Source organism: Sceloporus occidentalis, unplaced genomic scaffold, assembly GCF_023333645.1.
Source record: "Sceloporus occidentalis isolate IW3139 unplaced genomic scaffold, rSceOcc1.0.p SCAF_7, whole genome shotgun sequence".
In the NCBI taxonomy this organism is placed as follows: Eukaryota; Metazoa; Chordata; class Lepidosauria; order Squamata; family Phrynosomatidae; genus Sceloporus; species Sceloporus occidentalis.
Window position 1 is genome coordinate 15,528,510 of NW_028316987.1, and position 16,460 is coordinate 15,544,969.

General features: G+C 38.6%; 1 protein-coding gene across 6 annotated transcripts in view; it reads right to left on the reverse strand.

Annotated features, from left to right (window-relative positions):
* The window catches only part of GPATCH8 (G-patch domain containing 8), a 90,688-nt gene that overhangs the window by 35,548 nt on the left and 38,680 nt on the right, over window positions 1-16,460 (reverse strand). For all 6 annotated transcript variants that reach the window (XM_089532055.1, XM_089532059.1, XM_089532057.1 and 3 more), the window contains one exon: window positions 14,353-14,425. In XM_089532055.1, coding sequence (XP_089388181.1) covers window positions 14,353-14,425 — 73 coding nt within the window. The remainder of the gene's footprint in view (window positions 1-14,352; window positions 14,426-16,460) is intronic.

Sequence of the window (16,460 nt, forward strand, 5' to 3'; positions counted from 1 at the left end):
TGAAAAGTACTTCCAAAAAGTGAACTTGACCATTCAGATGGTGTACCACTATCACTTCCAAATATAGTCTGACATGTATTCCCGAATCTGTGTTCTCATTAAAATTGGGAACATTTATGCTTTTGGAGCAAGTGAAGAACTGTAATTTCCAAACAGTGATACCAGGAGGAATCTTCACCATCCTGTATCCTCCTAGAAAGGGTGTGTGTATGAAAATGCAGGGCAGATTAACCTTACTAATCTCAAGTATTACCTGTAGAAATACTTGTGGAACCAGCACTTGAGACTGCATGTGAGTTTTCTGCATACATATAAGCATACCTTTGGCACATGAAGGTCGAGAGAGAGCAAAGTCACTCAGCTGCTACATGAAGAAAGCCAACACGTTAGCTTTTACAGAGCTGGGTAAGTGTGTATGGCTCTGCTCATTCCTCACCTTTCCTAGGCAGAAAGGCAAGTAGGAACCAATGCTGGGTTGCCAGCTACAGCACTGGGTATGATGCTGTGGCCAGGAAGCCTCTAAGATCAGAGGGCATGTGTGGATATAGCCACTGAAATCAAAAGGTCACAGGGTAAGGATGCAGTTTGGTATTCCAAATTGATTTCCCTACCTCTGGTTTAGGACTGCTACTACCTCTTCCATAGAATCTGACATAGTGCTGAGTGTCCTCTATATACTGTTGATCAAAATATCTGGATCTCCTCTCCTGGCAATATTGCATAGTTGTTAGAATCACAGAAAAAATAAACATACCCTATAAGATCCCATGATCAGTGGCCAAGGGGATTAACAGGTGGGCCTCCTAAAGCATCTTTTGCAATCTATGCTCCAGACAGGTCTGGAATGAAGATAAAATTATATCTCCTAGAACTCAGTCAGGCAATTCAGAAAAAATACAATTGAAATCCATTGGAAGGTCCAAAAGAACTAACAATAATACACTTGTCCTGACCAAAATAGTCTCAGTCCCAAATCAGGCCAGAAGCTAGATTGAAACAGATCTACTATCATCTTCCATATATCTTCACCCAACTACTAGTCTATTCTGATTTATTTCCTAATTGCAAGACAATATTTTTAAAACACAGAATTCTAGTAATCCATGTAAGTCTATATGTCCAAGTACAACATATCAAAAGAGTAGTCCTTAAGAAAGAGATGAAGGATTTCCAAATGAAATAGTGAACACTTGATTCTAAGGAAGGCATGTCTTTAGTTTAAAACAAATGGCTTGAGGGATTGTATAGCCTAATTTCATCACCATTTAAGTGATTTTATACCACTCATCAACAAAGTGCTCCTAATGGTTTACAAAAATTAGAAATCAGTCAGATACAAACACAATCAAACCACATTAGTACATTAAAAATCAAAACAGTAACAATATAAAGTTCAGAAAACCAGCACAAAATCAATCTCAAGTGCTTTGTTTTTCATAGAAAAATTGAAAGAATGGGCTAAGTGGTCATCCCTTGAATCCTTGATAGCTTCTTCAATCCTTGTGGGAAACTTAAACAATGAGCAGCATATAAGAAGTGAAAGTTCTGAACTAACAAACCTAAAATTTGAGTGTTTCTTTTAGAGGCAATTACTACAGTACAATACTTAAAAGGGTCATACTTAGGATCACCATCACATCTATCTTGTAAAGTTTTTCATAGATGATCTTCACTTTATATTGACACAGAAAAATACTGTGCAATATTTTGCAGCTATTGCTGAATTGAAACTCTCACTTTCTATTTGCACTTTTCACAAATGTTTGCAATAATCAGAAGGTCAAAAGTGAGCATGAAAATGCATGCAACAAGGAAAAGTACACATAAAAATAAGTAGAGTAGCAGAAAGTGAAATTAAGTAGAGTAGCAGAAAGTGTGCACAAAACGGGTATTTGGGGAAATCACTTCCAAAAAAGGGGTATAAAATATACACCTTAGGAAAAATGTGCTTAAAATATATACAAAAATTTGAGTGGATTTTAAAAACTGAGTTGATGGAGAATGGAACACTACAAACCTAATACTGCAGAAGTGAGAACCTGTGTGGAATCCAGCTTTGACAGTTCTGTCCATCTTTAATGGGCTCTTGTATCCATTAGAGATGGAAAAGACTATTTGAAGAACCCTATCTCCCCATATGAACCTGTCAGAATACTAAGATCTCTGGGGGAAGACTTTCTCTTTGTTCCACCACCATCACAGGCTCGCCTGGTGAGGACATGAGAAAGAGCCTTCTCAGTTGTTGCTCCCACCCTTCCAGGCTTTATCTTCCTCTTTTCCCCAAGGCTTCAGTTTAGCAAGGGTGTCCCCCTGCCGTATTTGTTTCCAAAGACAGCTGCAATGGTGGGTAGCTCCAACTCTGTGGTTCGGTTTGACCCACAGTCATCCAACTGGGAAGATTTCTAGTCTCCCGTTCTAACTGGCTGCGAAGCCTCCATCAATCCTCAACGAATTGGTAAACTTCCGGCAGAAGGGTGCCCAAAGAGGTTGTAGGTATGAGGAGCTCATAACCTAAACCTCCACAATGCTGGTACTTGAGAAGAACAGGGACAAGAAAAACCCATCCTTAGCTTTTTGGATAAGAGGGGCTAATTAAGCCAAGACATTTTATTTAAGCAGCTATTCAACATATAATCATACCAGAGTGGTGTTTATGTACTAAATATGGTTTAGTTATGCCTTTTAACTTTTGTATATTTTAATATAATTTTATACTGTTTTTAGATAATTTAATTGTTTTAAACCTTATTGGAATCATTTTTAAATGTTTTTATCTGTGAGCTGCCTTGGGTCCCTTCTGGGAGAAAGGTGGCATACAAATTAATTAAATAATAATAAAACAACAACAGTAACAATTATGATAACTTCTTTAAAAAAAACACACACACAATACTCTGAAGAAAGTTCAGAGAACCACAGTTCTCTATCCAGCTTGTCGGTGACATGAAAAGGTAGCATAATATGAGACATTCCTGTTCTGCAAAGAAGGCTCTACACAACTGAACTCCCCAAATAAATCATTAGCCATTAATCTTAATCTAACACGACAAAGGAAGAAATGACTTGGACATACAAAAACTCTAGCTGGATATACAGGGCTGAACACTGTATTTCTATATGTGGCCACAGGAAACAGTAACTGATACAAAAAAACAGAATCCTCAACTTTGTATTTAGGAGGATAAATAACCATTTATCTTCAAACATGCATAGGCAATGCCTGGCAAGAACTCATTTAGTAAAAGGAGAGAGAGAATGAGCAGATGGCACTTTTTTTCATCAATGTTACATGATCTTCACCTTCTCTCAAGGAATCAGAACAGTATACATAGAGGTCCCAGGAAGTTCTCTTTCCCTCCAAGTTTTGGCCATGCTCCAAGCTGCCTTTAAACAGAAAGGCTAGATGCAAAGTGAATCTGGAGGCCAAAATATTCCCTTTATTATTCATCAACATCCCCACTACTTTTGATCTGAGAGGATGACAGTAGTAGGAATAGTGGTTCATTTTTCAAAATAACTCTCATCAGTGTTTCTACATATTGCTTGTTGAAGTCTTCTAAATAATACTAGCACTGCTGGATTCTACTGCACACCTGCCTTACCACCTTCTAAATTCCCTTTCCATGTGTCACTACTTAACCTTCAAAAATCTTTCACATATCTTGCTAGTCCAAAGAGTGTCATTCAAATTTTGTTTTGTTTAGGAAAAGTATATGGGCACAGCTTTGTAGGCTCTTATAATTCCCCCTCAAACACTTTAAATAAACCTACCATCCCTTCCTCCCACCCCTTGTTGCAAAAGCTGGCAAACTGAATTACATAACTTGGAATGTGGGAAAGGATAACCCTATACTAAAGAGTAACTATTGGTAGGCCAAAAGGATTACTTCCTCACCTTGAAAATGGTTCAGCATAGTATAAAATCTGGAAGGGGAGTTATGGCCCAACCTGGGGAACCCAGACAGCCTGTTAAATCTTCCAAGGCTTCAGGTTTGACAGCCCTAACAGCTGTCACTGGAGTAGCTAAAGTAAAACATATAGCAGAAATTATAAGAGGAAAATATTCATTCAGCTTCTCCTTTGTGAGATATACTGAAATCAAAAGGAAAAGTAAACACATATCTGGTTGTATCAACCTGGTGAGTGACAAGCCTGTTCTTAATGCTAATCCTGTGAAATTCCCAGCAAAACAAGATCAGTGCTCAGAAACTGTGCTACTATGATCTCTCCTCTTTCGGTAGAGCATGCAAGTAGTCTACTACTCATCACTTTAAAAGTCATCTCGGAACAGTACCTCAAAATGCTCTCTGGCCTCTATTGCTATTTGTATGACTGAAAACTGAGCCATAATCATATAGAGTCATAGAATTGTAGAGTTGGAAGAGACCACAAGGGAGATCAAGTCCAACCCCCTGCCATGCAGGAACGCTCAATAATGCTGGCCTCTCCTACATACCGTACATACATACCATACAGGAATGTCTCTTACAGAAAACATACAAGATTCTCCTACGCTACTGACAATTCTTCTCCCTTCAGGGCAGGTGAGAAGCCAAAAGGCCATAGAAGAACTTACAACTCTCCAAAAGCCATACTGCTTTGTGCCTGAGATGGCAACCAAGATGGGTACAGCTTAATAATACCATAAGCCCACCTTTTAAATGAAGCGTCTATCAGCTACACCAATGACAGAAGCATAACCTTTAAAAAAATAACTCCAAGTCACATTCCTCAAAGAGCTCCTGTCTTTAAGATTTGTAAGTAACTGAAAGATAATCAAGTAAGGCATGTGAAGAAGAGAAGGGATAGAGGCTGCATAGGTCTATGGGTCAATTATAGCAGGTGTCAGTCCCCCTGAGTTCTCATATTACTTTTGCAGAAAGTGACTGAAAGAAACAGAAGTGCTTTTTCATCATTCACACTTCCGAAGAAAAGGAATATGAGCATATTTATTCATTTCATTTATCAGAGAACCATCAACTACTAATCTCTCAATGGCCTACAGAAAATATTTAAAACAATTTAAAAGCAAAACATCACGAAATTAAAACAAGCATTTAAAACTCAGTGAAACCAACAAAAATGGGGGGGGGGGGGGGGAACCCACCAAGCAACAAATAACATAACCTCAGAAGATAAGAACGCCTCAATTAAACACAGTGAAAAATTAAAAAGAAATAAATAAAAGGCATTTTAAAAGCCTGTGGGAATAAAAAGATTTTATCCAGGAGCTGAAAGAACACTGAAATAGGTGCCAGGTCAATCTATCAGAGGTACAGGAGGACACTGTCAAACTCATGGAATATTCTGCAGGAACTGTTACTGAGCCTTTATCCCACATTCATTTGCGCCAATGACATCATGCAGACATCTGGATGAATCCAAACATCACTCGAAGCTCTGATGAACCAAAGGCTCTGATCCTTTTGGATGCTACAAGGACAAACCTAATCAACCAGGTGGGTACAGAAGGAGAAGCATCTCAGGCTGCATCTGCATTGCAGAAATAATCCAGTTTGACACCACTTTAACTGTCATGGCTCAATGCTAAAGCTCTCTTGACAAAGAAGGCTAAATGTCTCACAAAACTACAGTTCCAAGGATCCCATAGCATTGAGTCATTGCAATTAAAGTGGTGTTGAAATGGACTATTTCTGCAGTGTGGATGCAGCTTCAGTCAGGGTTAAAGAGCTATGTATAGATACAGTCAGATGCAGCTACTAAGTGTTACAGGTTGCCTCTCAGCTGTACTTGTCCGAAAGAACAGCTAGCATAGAAAATACTTGTAACCACAGACAAATCCTAGCTTACAGCTAAAAATAAGAAGTATAATACTTTAGCAAGCAGTAGGCTTTGGTAGAAGGAATACTGGAAGAGGTATGACAGATTTGATCTCTGAGATGTCATTCCTTAGTGACATTTGCTTACAATATTAAACTATGGAGTTTGGCAACAGAAGCAAAAAGTATTGCTCCCCAAGTCTCAAGCTCATGTGTTCCCTCACCCATTCCTGTAACAACTGCAAAGAGATTGGAAGCTGCCATCTTTTTTGATTAGCTGCAGTTTGGCATTACATCCCAACCCTTAAGTATCACCTAGTCTTAACTATGGTTGAATGAAACAAACCAGCTACTGTTCATCAGATGGCATGCTAAACTGCAGCTAGTAAAAACAGAGACGGGAAAAAATTTCAGAAGTCTTCCTAAGACCACACCAGAGAAGACAGAAGAGTGAGGCTCACAGAGGCTTGTAAAGCTAACCCACAGTTCAGTTTGATGTACTGATACAATAATTGATCTTGAACAAGCTAGTTTTTGATTAATGATCTCTTCAAGCAACTAGTGCAAAACCAGGATTAAATAAGCACTCATCCAGTCTGAAGTACTACAGAAATGGTAACTGACACTTATCATTTCTAAATCCATCCTCACCCAGGAATACTATTTGAGGGATGACTTTTCTACAAATCTATCTTCCACTTCCCAGTCAAACTTTGAGGAGTTATGAAAGGCACACAGTTTCAACCACATAACTGCAAACTGAGACAATTTTCTCCTGGCAACTAGGATACAAGAGTTAAATATGGACTACCCCTTAGATATGGATGACACAGCCAATTTTGATTGTATATACTGGCAGACCTAGACTGCAAGGTGTCTCATTTCTATCTACAAGATGGAAGGTCTTAGACTGGAACAAAGCCCAAGCCATAAAGGATGATTTCACACACTTGAATAAATATTGGATAACTGATTTAGATAGAACATAGAAAATGCCAAGTAGGAGATCCCCTACTATACATGTCAACAGGAGAAAAATACAGAAGGCCAGCTGGAGCCAATAGCAGCTCAGTTGGAATCAGCCTGTAGACTGTGAACAGGGAGTGTTGTTTTTCTTACATAAAGATGTGTGGGCACAGCCATTTTAAGAATTGGTTTTCTGGAGCATCTTGTAAGGTGCAAGTTTCAACTACTAAAACCACAAAGAAGCTTTTTTCCCTCCAACTTCCAGAAATTTAGTTATGGAGTCTATTATAATATATTAGAACACCTACCATATATACTCAATTTTAAGTTGACCTCATGTATAAATTGAGGCCAGGTTTTGGGGCCAAAATAATGGATTTTGTCATGACCCATGAATAAGTTGAGGGTAAAACTTGGAGGCTCCTTCAGTGTGTGTATATGTGCATATTTTCTTCATCTTTTCAGCTTTCATTTCAGCCAGATGTGTGAGCAGGAGGAGGACTCTTAAACAGCAATATCAATCATTCACCCATGCACTGCATGGGGAAATATGAAAGAGCTGCTATCACGTTTCCATAGTAATCTGTAAATAAGTCGACCTGGGATTTTGGGGTCAATTTTTGGGCATAAATTTTTAGACTTATGGATGAGTATATATGGTACTCAAAATATTGCTTTAAAATATTAATAGAAAGTCACATAAGATTAATATCATCATACCCCCACTGTTTGTTGTTGCTGTTAGCTGTCCTCAAGTTGGCTCTGACTCATGGAGACTATATGAATGAGACATCTCCAACATCCTCTATCCTCCACTGCTTTGCTTAGATCCTGCAACTTCAGGTCTGAGACTTCCTTGATTGAGTATATCCATCTCACATGTGGTCTTCCTCTCTTTCTACTGCCTTCTACCTTTCCTAGTATTACTGTTTTTTCTAATGAGTCATGCCTCATGATATGGTCAAAGTATGACAGCCTCAATTTGATCATCTTGGCCTCTAGGGAGAGATCAGGCCTGATCTGTTCAAGGAGCCATTTCTTTGTCTTGTTGGTGTCCATGGTATCCTCAGCATTCTTTTCCAGCACCAAATCTCAAATGAGTTACTTTTGTTCTTATCTTCACTGTCCGACTCCCACATCCATACATGGTGATGGGGAATACACCATCCATACTGTAGACAGTAGTAAATGAAGCCAAATTACTGTGTTTACTGAAGTTTATCTAGTAAGGTCAAAGTGAGATAAAAACTGAGGATTTCCCAGTCTGTTCCTTAGCCAATACTACACCTGGTCTATTGTTCTGCATTCCACTGCCTCTTATCCTACCTATAATAGAATAATGTTATCTCTCTCCTTGAAATTCCTTAAAAAACCCACACAAAACTGAAAGTAATAACTCCTCAAGGCAGAAGAAAAAATATGTAAGGTTCTCTTTACACTGCACCATTTCACTCCTTTCACCTCTTTTCCTTCCTTAAGAACTGCCTTAACAACTTAAGAAAAACTGGCATATTACTGGAGTAACATTCATGCTCACCATTGGAGAGAAGTGGCTATTAGTGGGGTGTCACAGTATTCTGCTTTGGGCCCAGTGCTATTTAACATCTTTATCAAAGACTTGAATGAGGGAATAGAGGGCATACTTTTTATATTCGCAGGTGACATCAAATTAGGCAGGGTAGCCAATATTCAAGAGAACAGGATCCGAATTCAAAATGACCTTAAGAGACTAGAAAACTCAGCCAAAACTAACAAAATGAATTTCAGCATGGAGAAACGTAGGGTGCTACAATTGTGCAGTAAAAATGAAATGCATATATACAGGATGGGTGGCATCTGGCTTGACAGCAGTACATGTGGAAGGGATCTAGGAATCCTAGTGGACCATAAACTGAACATAAGGCTGCAATGTGATTTGGCATCTAGAAAAGCCAATGCAATTCTAGGCTTCAGCTACTGGAGCACAGTGTCTGGAAGGAAGTACTGTAATAGTGCCACTTTATTCTGCTTTGGTCTGACCTCATCTTGAATATTGTGTCCATTTCTGGGCACCATAATTCAAGAAACATGTTGACAAGCTGGAGCATGTCCAGAGGAAGGTGACCAAAATGGTGAAAGGTCTAGAAATCATGCTCAGTGAAAAGCAGCTCAGGGGGCTGGCTATGTTTAGCCTGAGGAAGAGAAGGTTAAGATGTGACATGATAGCCATGTTTAACTATTTGTAAGGATGTCGTATGGCAGAAGGAGTAAGCTTCATCATCATCATCATCATCTTGCTGTTCAGACACAGAGCAACAAATTCAAATTACAAGAAAAGAGATTTCTTCTACACATTTAGAAGTACGTCCTATTCAACAGTGGAATACACTGCCTCAGAAGTCTCCATTCCTTTGGAGGTTTTTAAACAGAGTCTGGATGGCTATCAGTTGGGAGTGCTTTGTTTGTGCCTTCCTACATGGCAGGGAGTTGGGCTGGATGGCTCGTGCGGTCTCTTCTAACTCTATGATTCTGTATATACCACAATTTATAAAGTTTTAAAAACAATACCACCCTCTTCATGGAGGTAGGATCCAAGCAGAAAGGTTTATGCTCTTCTCCCCAAGTAGAATTCCCTTAATGTCAGAGCAACAACTGATGTATTCTTTGCAGAGTGCCTTTAACTTGTTAGCTGAACTAACTAGCTCACTCAAGTATATGGCTCATGGGGTGCTCTCTCTCTCTCTCTCTCTCTCACTCACACACACACACACCTGTTCCTAGTTCACATATCCAGATTCTAGTAATACAGCAAAGTACTGTAGATCCCACAAGTCTGCAGTCTGCCCACCACTGGTCTAGACAAAGAGCAAAGAGATGAAGCCTTGGGGAGCTTGCTCATTCAGAATTTTTATGTTAATGCTTCATTAAGAATTCTCTCTAGTAGCTGTACATGCTGTGTGGATGGATGGAGACATACAATGTAGCAGCTTCTGTGACTATATCTCCTCCAAACACCACTTCTCTCTCTACCACTAAACACTCAGGCTTTTGTCTGAATGTGCTTACCAGTATTCTCTGAGAAAGTGTTCATCCCATAGATATGATACCAGGATTTTCCCAGAAGCATCTCACAATCAGTATTTAGTAGGCAACTGGGGAATTATAAAAGGCCAGACAAGAACAGGGGCAGAGGAATGAGGTTCGTCACTGCTAGTAACGAAGGATTACAATACCAACTATATACACTGATCTTCAGTGTAGCAAGAACAGGGACACTGCTCATCTGCCTTGTTAGCATTAAACTGCTGTTAAAGTCTAGGCTTTCTAGAATCTTCATTTATCCAATAAGGCTGACTTTCCATTATGTGTGCACACATGCATGTTCGCCCTGAATCTTTTCATCTCAATGTAATTTTTCCTGCCTCATTCTGTATCTGCCCCTTCACCTCTTGTACTATTAAGACTGCATGTGCATGCTTCAGTATGAATTTATCTTCTTAGTTTTCCAGCACCTGCTTCCAGATGTGATTGTATATGCCTATCAAAATCTCTGCACAAACAATTTTATTTTAATGTATTTCCAATTTATCGAACTCTCCACAAGAGCAGGCAGGCTTCTTCTTGTACTACTACCTCCTTCCTACAATCCCCCGATTTCAATTGTTCTTTTCAGAATTTTACAATTTCTTGTTTTCACACACGCATCCCATCTTCAAGTGTGCTCATGTTCACCTTCTGAAAATCAGAATGTACTGCCAAACGCATCTTGATTCCCTATTGGCCACAAAATATAGCACTATAATATATATATATATATATATATATATATATAGGGAATGTATAAAATTTATTCGGTCATTGACCAACAAAATCACAGCATATAAATATGGAAAGTCACAATAGAAATTCATAGATTTCTATACACGATTGTGAACATTAACATCATACACAATTATACAAGCATTAAAATCATAAATAAAAGCAAGGGCTCTTACCATTTCAAAAAATAGTTAAGGCAAATCTGGTGCCAACCGCCAACTCTCCTAGGGTTCTCCTAAAATCATACGGTCTATACAAAATTGGCTTTGTTAGTTCCCAGTTCCCTTGCGTTAAAACTTTATGTCTATAGTATGCACAGATTTGGGGCATAAGCAAAGTAAGGCGGCAACTTAAATGGTAAACAGCGGATATCATATTCTAAAATATTATGATCCCAATTTTTGTCGACTAACATTGAACTCAGACATGTCCTAGGTCGAACTATATTATATTTTCCCAAGCCGTGCTAAAGCTACTCAAAAGACCTCCTTTGACAGGAAGGAGAGCTCCAACCATAAACTATCATTTCTGTAAGAGAATGTTAGCACTTCATTGGAAAAGAGAGCAGCAGAAAGACAGCTTGGATAAAGTTAGCTGACCTCCTAAACCACCTAAGACAGGCCAGCTAGCATATCTTGATTGATCAACACAGCCCCTAAAGAAGGAAATGGGGGGCCTGGCTTCACTATGAGGCCAGGCACTCCCATCTCATGTCACAGGCTGCAGTGGGAGCCTTCACAGAGAAAAGCATGGAAGCAGGTAAGGGGGTGCAAGCCCATTCGCTCTACTAGCTGTCACGATGCAGTTTCTAGGAAACTTCAGCACAAACAGCCAGTTCTTTTAGACTAGGAGAAGATCTACTTGAGCCGGGGCTGGGCTTTATCTGCCAGATAAGTGCCCAGCTTATCTGATCCTGGCCTGGGGCTGTTGGCCTGTATCATCTAAACAGGAGGACACCAGCCCCACAGAGAAGTAGAATTTAATACCCAGAGCCAATGTTAGAGTAAACAGTGGCTAAATAAAAAGGAGTAAATCGGAATAGGAAATGAATATATATGGAAAACTGAGTTGTTTGAACACCGCTCCCACTGTCCCGATTCATAGAAAACCTCTAGAAAATCTGCAAAATCTTGCCTAGAATGAATGAAGCAATTGTAGTTTAGAAGGAAGAGGACTAAACATATGTCGCTAGACGCTAACATTAAATGTTTAGCTTTGCATACAGTATTGAATATCTTAAATTCCTTGGGTATCAGCATCAAATAGCAAGATATTCTGAGAAGCAGACGTGTGGATGGAAAGAAATAATCTCATGCTATGCAAAAGGTTAAGATTCTTCAAAGCACCTTTGAAGCAGTGTTTTGTCCTCATTCATTTGGAAACCCAAACTGAATATTCAATTTAAATTATAATTGGCCAAGAAATATCTCAGTATTTCAAGTGTACAGCTTTGGTGTTATCAACACTGAACTGCTCTTGCTAGTTTGTTTTCGGATCAGGAGAATGATCACTGTACAAATTTAGCACACTACAGCCTCATAAATATGCACTCATGGAAAGGTCTGGAACTATGCTCTGTAGCAGGTTGGCACCAAGTATAACACTTTAAAGAACCTACTCCTTCCAAACTAAAATTAGCAGAGTCACCACTCAGCCTGCTCTAATGTGTCCCTGAAAGGGGCTGATTTTGCAAAGTGCTGCAACTGCATTAAGGATCCTGAGTTGCTTCAATGTTGTTTATTAACTGTAACAACCCATCTCTAGCTCAGGCTGGATTGGAAAAGGCAACTGAATGAAAATAAGACACTGAGGCCCTATACAGACAGGCCAAAATAAAGCTGCTTCAGGTCACTTTGGAGGTATGGTGCTTCAATGATGCATGTGTCCTAAGAGTCTGGAAGCTGCACCAAAGCTGCACTCCAGTCCTTAGGACTGGAGCGTGACTTTGGTGCGGCTTCTGGGCTCTTAGGATGCATGCATCATTTAAACAGCAAACCTCCAAAGTGACTCGAAGCAGCTTTATTTTGGCCTGTCTGTATCGGGCCAAAGACTATTCTCCCATACAAGTGACCACTCAGTATGCATACACACATGGACACACAACAGAGGACAAAAAGATTATTGAAAACCTTATTGAAACAATGTTTACCATCAATAACACATCCTCTTCCTCTCCCAAATACTCAGGACACATTCTCTGTAGTCACCCAAATGGTATTAACACTACTGGGATCATATTGATAATGCTGATCACTTTTTTGATATACCACAACAAGAGGCTGGGTGTGGTAATGAAAATGATTTTATTCAAGTGCTCTTCACTATGCCAGAATTTTAAAATATGCCCTTCACACTTCTACTGCAGGTACCTGGAATATTTACTTAACAAACCAAACTGTTGCTACTATCTCTAGTGATGGATTAATATTGCAAGCTAACAAGCATGGCTTTGAAGTTCAAATGAACAAAGAAAAATGCAAAACAAAAACAAAAGCACCCTGAAATAAGGCAAATTAAATTTGTCTGAGATAGTACAGACAACAATTTAAGTCAGCAGTTCTCTAACTGTTGGGTATTGTGCATATATTTATGTAAGATTCTATGAAGGTTGAAGACTGCAAGATGAGGTGTCAGATACATATCCCTCTGTAGCAGAGGTTTAACAGTTCAACAGCCAAAATGACCCCCCTAAACTTCAGAGAGAGACTAAAATGTGGCAGTTTCTGGCCACAGAACAATTGCTTAAATCAATCCAAACTGTGGTTCTGCAAATAAAATCGAGGAAACATATTCTGAAAGCAGAGCCACTTCTGTCAAGGGTGAATGTTCCCTCATGAAGTCAAAAACTGTTCTATGTCCCCCTTCCCCAGTTTTGTAACTAATCTTTCCATTCTAGAACCATATGAAATCATCCAAAATCTTGGTCAAATTCATCAAGATGCTTCCTTACCCCTGCAAACTTTTTTTATCCTTTAGGATGTTCATATATTTCACAAGGAGTACCACTTTCCCAAGGATCAGATACATTACACAGGAATAATTCAGAATTAACTTGTTTCACAGTGGCTTTTTAAAAAAATAAGGTACTACTGGCCAGATAGTAACCTGGCAATAAACAAACCCTTCGGAGGTAGGAATAAACATGTACTTGCTTTAACAAGAATCCATAATACTGAACAGAAGAGAGTAACTCTTAGATTTTAACAGGTGCTTGGATTTGACTTTCAGAATGACCTTAAGCATTTGATTCCTCCTTCTGCTCACATTACTTTCTGCAGATGATTCATTCAGCTATAACCTCCGAATTAAGAACCTACGTATCCAAATAGGGCAGGCTGAATGGCCCAGGATGGTGGAAGTTGTAGTCCATCAGATTCTGGGGAACCAAATTATTTAAGTTGCCTAAATAAAAGAAACATCTTGTGACTAGTTGAGACAGCTCCGATCTTCTTTCCCATTTATTTCTGGTTTATGCTTTCAACTGCAAACTATAATCATGGTGGTGTAACTGTCAATCATCTTTTTCAACAGGTCAATACACAAATTTCCCATTCTAAATTGCTTCCACCCATTCTGTCTTTGCTTTTAACGCACAACTTTCAGACTGCTATAAATAAAACCTGGCATATACCCACATTTCACAGCACAGACCCATGCTGGACTTGTGTATATGAGGAATGACTGAGTGCAACATGATAAATGTAAAACTTAATGGGTACAAAAGAAGGGCAGAGGGAGGGGAGTAATCTCATCTAGAAATGTAACCCAAAGTATAATAAATGTTTCAACTGTCAAATGTCTTACTTACCTTGGAGGGATTTCCCCAAGCCCTGGCCCAGCTTCCAACCATGCTTCTGTAGCAAACGGTGTCCAATATTATCCTGACAGATAGAACAGAGAAACAAACCAAAAATATTCCAGTAATATATTCTTCTCTTCCACTGACATTTAAACACATGAACAAAAGAATTTCTACATATATGCATGCAAAAGAAATAAAATAAAAACTACTCGTGGGCAAGATTTGCCCAGTAAAAGGGAAAAGATATTTACATAATAAAAAATAATGAAAACAAAACAAAAAAAAAACACCTGCTGGCAAGATTTTTCCACAGGAACAGGGTTTCAGGGAGGGTCATCGCACTTTCTGACGGTGTGCTGGGCAACTTTTGTGCATAACAGGGAAAAAAAGCAATGTGGGAGAAAATAAAAAAAACATTGACATTGAAAAAGCATAAAATCAAGCTAGTTATACAATCATATCCATCACCTAGAGAGCACCAGTTGATTTGTGCAAAGAAAAACTAATGATGTATTTAGTCTTTTTAAAAAACTTGTTTGTGTGTCAGGCTTTGAAGAGACCAAGTTAAGCAGTTACGTGTCAGACTTGCCCCCACCACTAGAAACCAAAACACAATCAGAGCAAAATCCAGGCTAGACTTGATTGGTTTTCTTAAAAAATAAAAATAAAGATAATTTATTATATATATATATACATATATATATATATACACACCCACATATACATATACACATATATATATAATAGCATGCAGCCAATTATTAAACTGAAAAAATACAGTGAGGTTAGTAAAAAATACAAAACAAATTGAAAGTATAAACCAATTTAAAAGGAATAAATATATATATAAATATATATAAAGTAAAATGAGCTCAAGCACAGACTGGGTGATGCATTTCACATGTAAGCTAACAGAAGTACTAAGATGTTAGAATGGAACAGGCCTAATAACAGGTTAAAACAGCAAGGAACCATTAGTGCATGTAGGGAGAAAACACAACAAGCAAAATGTCTCATCTTTCAAAAAAGAAAATCAAAATGGATTGAAATTAATGTAAGTGGAGGGGACGTAATGCAGCAATTCAGTGCCAGCTTTTTACATGAAGGTTAAAATAATTTTTAAGAAGTTTCCTATGATGAGTGCTGCATTTTTAACATGGAAGGTATCAGGATTCAGGCATGCCTAGATGCCTTGCTGTTAAATGAATGGAAACAAATGGAAGATTGCTTTGACAGTAAAGTCTAACGGTAAAATTTTGAAACTTCATTCGTCATATACTTAGGAACACTCCTGTTCCTCATGAATAACATTTCGTTAAAAATATTAAATTCTAAATGAGCTAGGATAGCCACAATAAGGTCAAAATTAAATGTTCTATGGGAAACACTAAGTTTTAAACCTCATAGAATTCTATGGAAAAGAGAGGATTCCAAGGGACAATATGGGAGCTTGGTGCTTTCTTCCCACTCCCCAGTCTGCATATGTACTGTATATGAGTGTGTTTATGTGTGTGCATGTGTTTGCGCATGTGCTTGCATACTTTAATTCATCAGCTACATTTCAAAAACTAGAAACAAACCAGACTTAAAGGGAAATGGTTGAGAGCACAGAGAGAAAAGATTATACATCTCTGATACCTCTCATCATGCTGCCTTGTGCTCTCCTCCCGTACACCATCTTTGATGTAACTTCACAAACAGAGAGTTGGGTATGTCTGTAGGGTCAGAGAAAATCGTCAGAGCTTTTGCTCAGACTTAAACTCTGGTCTTGGATACCTCTGAAGAAAAGTGTTTGAAAAGAAGAGGAAGTGGCTCTGGTAAGTTAACAAAAGAAACTGAACAGTCAATATTCTAATTCATTCAATCCAGAGTTCAGCCTAATTGAAATCTACGGTTCATTAATGAGCATGCTGGTTGGGGATGAGCGGAACTGTAGTCCAATAAACCTAGAGGTCACAAGATTGGGAAAGTTTGGCTTAGTACTTAACACTGACTTTTTCCGTTGTTGTTGCTGTTGTGTGCCTTCAAGACTTTACAGCCTTATGGAAACCCTGAGAAATGGATGCTATTCATCAAAAATCTCTTTTGAAGTCTGACATTTAACTGATTTTTTA